The sequence below is a fragment of the Nuphar pumila genome, chromosome 2 (assembly GCF_984573655.1).
Source record: "Nuphar pumila chromosome 2, dmNupPumi1.hap1.1, whole genome shotgun sequence".
Taxonomy (NCBI): domain Eukaryota; kingdom Viridiplantae; phylum Streptophyta; class Magnoliopsida; order Nymphaeales; family Nymphaeaceae; genus Nuphar; species Nuphar pumila.
In genome coordinates, this window is record NC_143250.1 from 103938963 (window position 1) to 103947253 (window position 8291).

General features: G+C 39.9%; 1 protein-coding gene across 1 annotated transcript in view; it reads right to left on the minus strand.

Annotated features, from left to right (window-relative positions):
• TDX (tetraticopeptide domain-containing thioredoxin) overlaps nt 1-4415 on the minus strand; it is a 32115-nt gene extending 27700 nt beyond the window's left edge. The window contains exons 1-8 of the mRNA XM_089996373.1: nt 4271-4415; nt 4110-4146; nt 2522-2656; nt 2346-2433; nt 2177-2257; nt 2015-2079; nt 1773-1913; nt 1603-1689 (exon numbers count right to left, since the gene is read on the minus strand). Coding sequence (XP_089852499.1) covers nt 1603-1689; nt 1773-1913; nt 2015-2079; nt 2177-2257; nt 2346-2433; nt 2522-2656; nt 4110-4146; nt 4271-4380 — 744 coding nt within the window. The 5' untranslated portion in view covers nt 4381-4415. The remainder of the gene's footprint in view (nt 1-1602; nt 1690-1772; nt 1914-2014; nt 2080-2176; nt 2258-2345; nt 2434-2521; nt 2657-4109; nt 4147-4270) is intronic.
• Between the last annotated feature and the right edge of the window lie 3876 nt (nt 4416-8291).

An 8291-nucleotide genomic window follows, 5' to 3' on the forward strand; every position in this document is an offset into this window, starting at 1 on the left:
TCGAGATGAATACCTAAAAGGAACCATAGCACTGCCCTACGTCACATCCGAGTACCAGTTGGCGGACTTCTTCACCAAAGCTCTTGCTGCTCCTCGTTTCATGTTTCTTCTCAACAAATTTTCCGTTGTATCCCCGTAAAGCTTGAGGGAGGGTGTTAAAACATATGTAATCTATATATTTATATATATATAAATATATTTATCATACACTACCCGATAAGGGGTAGTTCTGTAAACTCGCCCAATAGGGGCATTGTAGACTTTTTCTTTTTCTTCTTTTCTCTTTCTTTCTTTTCCTATTTTTTCTTATTTCTTTTTTGTTTTTTTGTACCTTTTGTGCATTAAATGCACAGTCATTGGGGGGCCCAACAAAGAGTCGTTGGGCCCCCAACGGTCACAATTGTGACCGTTGGGAGCCCAACGACTCCTTGTTGGGACTCCCAATGGTCCCTCTTTCTTTTCTCTAACTCTCCCTCACTCCTCTCTTGCCTATAAATAAGTGGGGTCTCCCCCTTTGTAAGTGTGGCTTCTTCAAGCTTTTTAGTGCCTTTATAAGATTTTATGCTTTCTAGCCATTATTGGCTTTTGTGTATGTCCTCTTTTGGACTTGTTCTTTGATTTCTATGTGTGAATGTCCATTGTAGGACATACATTTCTTTTCTGCATATTTCATTACAAGGACCCAAATAATCGTCGCACAACTACTGGTTCATGTGTGTTTGTAAGAGATTCATTAATTTCGTGAAAAAGCAAAAGGTGTCCCTATCGTCAACCAAAGCGGAATATCGTATCATGGCATCTACCAGTTTGGAGCTCGTGCATTTGAGATAACTATTAGAGGACATGAGAGTTCGCTTGATGGAGCCATCTAAGTTGTGTTGTGACAACAAGAGTGCTATTTACATAGCAGGAAACCATAAATTTTATGAGAGAACCAAAGATATAGAGATGAATTTTCACTATGCTCATGAAGAGTTCTTGAAGAAGATTATTTCTCTACCCTACATGAATTTGAAACATCAATTAGCGGATTTCTTCACCAAGACTCTTCCTTCACCTGGATTCAATTTTTTTCCTTAGCAAACTTTCGGTTGTGACACCGTAAGTTTGAGGGGGAGTGTTAAATATGTATTTTTTCATCTATGCATATATATGTCATATATGTATATACATATTATATGTAAATATGTACATTAGATATGTATATACATATAACTATAGTAGACTGTACTTAGGGCTGAATGTATATTTCATTTTCTTTTTGTTCTCATTTTTATTTTTTTATTATTTTCTGTATTTCAAAGTAACTAGGATTGACTAGCCCTCACACTAGTCTAATGGTTAGTCAAACTAACTGTTAGACTGGTCTAACAACTAGTCTTTGTTCCTCTTTGCATATATATAATGAGATCTCCCCATTCTATCTTTTAAGCATTCCTGATGCTTTTTCAAGTTAATAAAATATTATTTTCTACATTGTGAGTGTGTGCTCTTGTGCCCTTGTGAGTGCTTTATTGCACTTGTGTTCTTGCCCATAAGTGACATTTGTGCTCTTTTTTATTGAGAACCATTTCATTACACTGGTTGCTGACGTTGACTTACCTGCTCAGCCTTCTTCTGGTCCCTTTCTTTTCGCAGGCGTTCATATTTTCTTTTATGTTCTTCAATCTTGTGGGCATTAGTTACAACCTGATTAAGTTTAGAAGATACATAAGTTCTTTGTAAGCTCTTCTATTGCAACCACCATAGAGAATATAAACTTACAAACCCACCTTTTTAAGGACTGAATCTATCTCTTCGTCATGATCCAAATTTGATGCAAGGTGCAGATCTTTTGCAGCTTCTTGCCACTGACCAAGCATGGCCCTAGCCATGCCTCGAGATTTATACCCTTTTGCTAGATCAGGATTTATCTAAAAAAAATTCAGGTAACTAAGGCAGAGTCAGTTGGCTGATGACAAATAAAAGCAGACTATACTCATACTAAGGCTCAAGTAATAGTATGAAGCAAAACCTGCAAAGCTGCATCAGCATCTCGGATTGCAGCATTCGGTTTGCTCATTTTTACAAAAACACTAGCTGCAAAGAAGTTGCAACCCCAGAGTTACCAGATGTGTCAAGCTATGTAAGAGAGAATAAATGTGAAAGGGGAGAGAATCAGAAAGACAAATTTTACCTCTAGTAGCATACAAGATAGCTGAACCTGGATTCAGTGTTACGGCTTCTGTAAGATGGTCAATGGCCTCATGTAACCTACCTGAAATATGATGTTTACTTCTTTATCACAAAATATAAAAAATAAATAGTAACCAAATATGGAAATAACAGGCCCAAGGTTGGCTTGCCTTCTGAAATTGCATCCATGGCTCTGGCCTTGGCTATTTGAGCAGCATCACGGCGTTCTTCTGTTACCTCTATGGAAAGATCCTCCATCTAGATGACCAGATCCAGTTACTAATTAATACTTTGAGAAACTTTTGCAAAGTTTCATACCAAATGAATGTTCTAACGCAGAGTTCACCTTTTGTGGGGGATCGTTGTCGGGTTCAACAATATCACCATCAAACTCAATGTCTGACTCAACTATATCAGCATCAAGCTCATCTACAGGACTTCTTTTAGGTACATGTGCATCAGAATGCTGTTGTTTGAAGTCCTGGATGCATAATTGGATTTTTCAAACACGAATAGTTTCTGAACAGAAGATGATCACAAAAAAAGGCTAGATAACATGACAAAAAAAAATGAAGAGACAAAAATAGTAAGAAAAAATAAATGATCATGTAGACAACAATCCGAAGAAACTGCAAAGTATATGAATATATTAGAGTCCAGTGATAAGAATTTGGAAACAGGAAGCTCACTGAAGCAATAGCCCAGATGTAACAAATTCCAACACGAATCATGTGTTCCTGATTTCTAACCACTATATCTATACAACCATTCCAACACACAATTGCAGGCCCGTTTGGCAAGAGGGGCGTTCCTAGTGTCCTGCTGTCAACTAAAGAGCATGAAAGAGATTCAATAGAATGGCCCTGATGAGAAGATTGAGCTATCCATGCGGCTGGGAGCCAGATCTGACTGATCCCAGACTTACAGTTATTCCCGCAATTGATTTCATGATGAAATGTCTTATTACCTGGTTACTTTATGATTGATTCAGTCATTTCAATTCCTTATTGTAGGTAAAGGAACCAGAGACACCCTTTTAAAAGTTTAGGTTCTTCTTTTGGTGCAAGACATTTCCAATTAAGCAATCTTCATCCCATGAATACTGAATGTATTGAAAAGAAAAAAGCAAAAAAGTACACATGCAAGAGCAATATCTTATATCCTATTGTTGTATTTGTGCGACACAGATGGTACAATCATTGCAATGGCATGGAGATACTCCAGTTTTACTATCTAAAACAAGAATTCCAGGAAAAATAATCATCCAGTTACTTATGGAAAATTGGACATTCCGTGTGCAAGATTTCCAGTTATTGTGTTTACTTGATCAACCATAAATACTAGTGGATTTCATGCATTACAGGCATCTCTGATGCTTGCTTCTTCAGCAAAAGCAGCATACATAAACACAAAAAAATTCAGATTATCAGGAAGTAGCTGAATTCATGTATTATATAACTCATGTTGATGCGAAAAGAATTTTACGCCAAGTTCAAACAATTGCCCAAAGAATTCTACTTGCCATGATTCTTCAGAGTAGATGGAGATATCATAATAATATCACAGCACATTCAACTTATTGACAAACTATAGTCCGATTTTTCCCGCCACTTTTCACGTATATTCCCCGTTGCCCATTTTCCCGAAGCCTTTTCTTTCCCCGGGAAAACACCAGAGCAGAGAAAATAAAAATGATGCATAAAAGTATTTCCACCGCGATGATACATAAAAGTAAATAAATAAATAAATAAAACGTTAACCAATTAATTCTCAGCAATCACAGCCCGATTATTTTCCCTTCTAATCACATGCCCTAAAAAACCCTAATTACAATTCTGAAAATAAAGAAAGAAAATATCGTCCGGTTCCGACTAAAAAATCCACTCAAAATACAACAAACAAACAAACAAAAAGGAAACTTAGAAAAATCTTACCGATTTAGAGGCGTCCGGTGGAAGCTGAGCTCCCAAACTAACAAATTCCCAGAAATCAAGCGAACCGGAGAAGCGAAAAAACAGAAAAGTCAAGGACCGAAAATCCTTCGCAAAATTTCAAAAGAGAGCGAAAAAAAAAACAGAAAGCAAATCAGGATTACCTTTCGAGATAATCCCGGAAAAACCAAAGCGAAGAGTCTCGGAGAACCGAAGGGTCGGACTCGCAGAGGGCAATGAACTCCCTCAGCTGCTCGATTTTCGCCGATTCCATCGTCGGAACGAACCGCAAAGAAGGCGCGAGAACTCGTCCGGAAATTTTCACGCTAAAACTCTTAAAATGAACCGGTTCGTATCGGGACTCCAAACTCGAGAGACGAGGCGATACGGTCGTCTCGCTACCAGGCTCGGCTAGTCTGGTCGTCGAGTCAATGACCTGGTTTCCATAGCGATCCATGTTTGGGTGAACCAGAGTTACCAAACTCGTTCTTAGGAAAATCCGTGAATGTGTAGGTTTCAGATCATTTATTTTTATTTTTTTCGACATTGAAAGCTGCGATTAGGCAGACCCCTATAAGTCACATAACTATGACATAAGGATTTGAACTTGCAACGTCCCAACACAAGGTGACGTGCACTAACTGCTCCTGCCACACAAGCATTTTAAACTTTTGAAATCATTTTTATACTTTCATTTGTTCTCTTCTTAATTTAAACTCATAGATCTAGGCTTAATTTAGTAGAAAATATATAATAGTTTAAACATTTTTTTTAGATATGTTTCTCACCAAAAAGTTTTGGGGGTTCCGGATGCACCAAAAACTTGATTAACTAAAAATCAATAATTAGTGTTGAATTGATTCATTCCAAACGATGATTTTTAGTGAATAAACATTGATAAACACATTGATAGGTTTGGATGAAGCTAATAACACATACAAGTATGTTTTTTAAAGAGATCTAGAACTGTCACGGGCCGATCTTTCGGAATGGAGCATGTGCAGTGCGGAGCTCTACTGAGTGAAAAATGCATCAAGTGTAGAAATGTGCGGTATGCGTTCACTTGATCGGTGGCGTGCGGTAGTAGCATAGCATGCGATAGGCATCAGTATCGTCGTTAGTGCATCGTTGTGTGGCAGCACAGACGTGAAGCGTTGTTCGGTTAGGCAGTGTCAGCGGATAAGAGGATGTTATCTTTGGAGATTTGGTTAAGGACCTCTCGGCTTGCAAGATTTGTCTCACGCGTAGTGCTTGGACGCACGGGGGTGCATGTGGGTTAGGGTTAATTCTCTCAGGGATCACATTAGGTAGTTTCAACCGAGTATGGTGACCCAGGGCTAGGCAAGTGAATGCCTAGGCGCTGACGAATGAGTCTGAGTGGTTCTCTTCACTATGGTGTTCAATCATCAACTGGTCTTCGGACTGGGGGACACAAGATCTTATTTCTTAAGTGGTGAGGTTTTGCTATGTCATGCACATGGAGCTGCAATACGCTTCATGGCACACAAGGCTAAGCAAAGTTTGTGCCTCTTTCGGAAGTGATAGATGGTATGGGACGGTTATGCACTAAGCGGCATGGACAAAATGGAATGCGCATTTGGAAATGTGCTTGATCAGCTTCCGCTAGGCAGCTGCACACGGGGTGGTGCGTAGGGTCAATGAAAATGATTCAGCACATGGAAAGGTGTTGGTACTCGACCTTTGGCCATTAAGCTAGGCAGCTTGGCGCATCACGGGTTTGCGAAGCATTCTACACTCATGATAGAGCAATAGAAAGGCTTACGACGGTAAGGAAGGACCGTCGCGCTGCACTGGCTTGTTGGGAAAAATAAGCTCGTGATAAATTGGTATCAGAACAGAAAGATTTGTGGAGGCCTTGTTCTTCATTGTGTACGACACTGTAGAGGATAATGATGGTTTATCTTGGTTACGCAAATTTTCGCAGCTGAAGTATGATTGACTTAGCACAGAAGCAAGATGTTGGTAGGATGGTATGAGACATCTTATCGATAAAAAGCAGAAGTGTAAGGTTGTTATTCAGTTGGCTAAGAGAACGTAGATAAGCCAAATATTTCTACCACTTGTGCATTAAGATCACGGGTGGTGTGTGATGTTTGCCTTGTGCATGCAGAGAATGCACGTTAGATTCGGCTGGATGGATTTGCACCTTTAAGTATGAGAGACTCAATTAACTTCTAGATACTCTCCCAAGATTGTAGGTTAGTGGAGTACTCACGTTGAGCAGAATGCTCATTGTTTTGATCCCTTAAGTTGGCAAATTTTCAATGGATTATGTGTGCAGAAAAAGTTGTTGTTCGTGGTTCGTTGGTTCCTGTAGGAACGTTTTGCTGACTCTAAGAAAGAATTACAACATGCTGGCTTTGGGACGGGACTTCCAGTGTTGGGTCAAATGTGCCCATGTGAGGACGAGTACCCAAGAAAATGCTTTGAAGGACAACTTTAGGGTGATACACAAAAAATCATCCTCCACTTGAGGACTAGTTTGGACCATTGGAAAATCGCAAGTTGGTGCTTAAGGGAGTTGATATCCCTGTGGCATGCATTGGTGGTCGTATTTCTCTGTGAGGACCACGAAGGACTTGGACTTGCCCTTGCTGGGGTTGTAAGGCACCCCAGCCATGAGCATGAAGATGACAAGTTTATAATGCTAGCAAGGATGACCCGTTTGTGTTTGAGACTGCACTGGGGTCTCACGAGCAGAGAATGCTCAATGTTAATAATGTAGAAGATTGATGTCTAAGTGATCGGAGATGCATTAAGGAATGAGACTTGACGTGTTAAAGGCTGCGGTGATGGTGGATGTAATCCAGAACAAGTTGAGTAGGATGAAGAAAAAGAGTAAATCAAAGATAAGTACAAAGGAAAACTGACATATCAGTGAAGACTATGTTCTTACATGCACCAACATTATCGAGGACGACAATGGTTTTGGATGGGGGAGAATGTCCCTGGCCGATCTTTCGGAATAGGCATGTGCAGTGCGAAACTCTATTGAGTGGAAAATGCATCGAGTATAGGAATGCATGGTATGCGTTCGCTTGATCGATGACGTACGATGGTAACATGACATACGATAGGCATCAGTATCGTCATTAGTGCATCATTGTGTGGTGGCACAAACGTAGAGTGTTGTTCGGTTAAACAGTGCCAGCGGATCAGATAATGTTACCTTTGAAAATTTGGTTAAGGACCTCTTGGCTTGCAAGATTTGTCCCATGCATAGCGGTTGGATGCACGGAGGTGCATGTGGGTTATGGTTAATTCTCCCAAGGATCACATTAGGTGGTTCCAACCGACTATGGTGACTCAAGGATAGGCAAGCGAATGCCTAGGCACTGGCGAATGAGTCTGGGTGGTGCTCTTCGCTATGGTGTTCAATCATCAACTGGTCATTGGACTGGGAGCCACAATGTCATGTTCCTTGTGTGGTAAGGTTTTGCTATGTCGTGTGCATGGAGCTGCAATACGCTTCATGGCACACAAGGCTAAGACAAAGTTTGTGCCTCTTTCAGAAGTAATAGTTGGTATGGGATGGCTATGCACTAAACAACATAGACAAAATGGAATGCGCATTTGGAAATACGCTTGATCAGCTTTCGCTTGGCAGCTACGCACGGGGTGGTGCACAGGGCTAATGAAAATGATTCAGCACATGGAAAGGTATTGGTACGCGGCCTTTGGCCGTTAGGCTGGCCAGCTTGAGCAGCTTGGCATATCGCAGGTTTGCGAAGCATTCTATGCCCATGACGGAGCCATAGAAAGGCTTGCGACGGTAAGGAAGGATCGTCGCGCTGCACTGACTTATTGAAAAAAGTAAGCTTGTGACAAGAACAGTATAACAGATAAATAGTCTGAAAGCTACACATTACTCAGGAAAATCTTGAAAAGAAAAATTATCATGATAAGTTACAAAGCATTATTTTTTAAGAAAAAATATTTGCTACCCTCTCAATTCCAAACCTCTTATTGAGATTCATATGATGCCAATTGACCAAATCTGACTACATGGATTTTTTTTCTTTCAAATATAAAAATGATTTTTAAAAGTTGAAAATTCAAAACATTATAGGTCACTAATTTTTAATTCCAAAAGAAATCTAAATACACGTCGAGAAAAATGAAACAAAGGTCAATTTTTACTAAACCAAACATGTAAATCACATC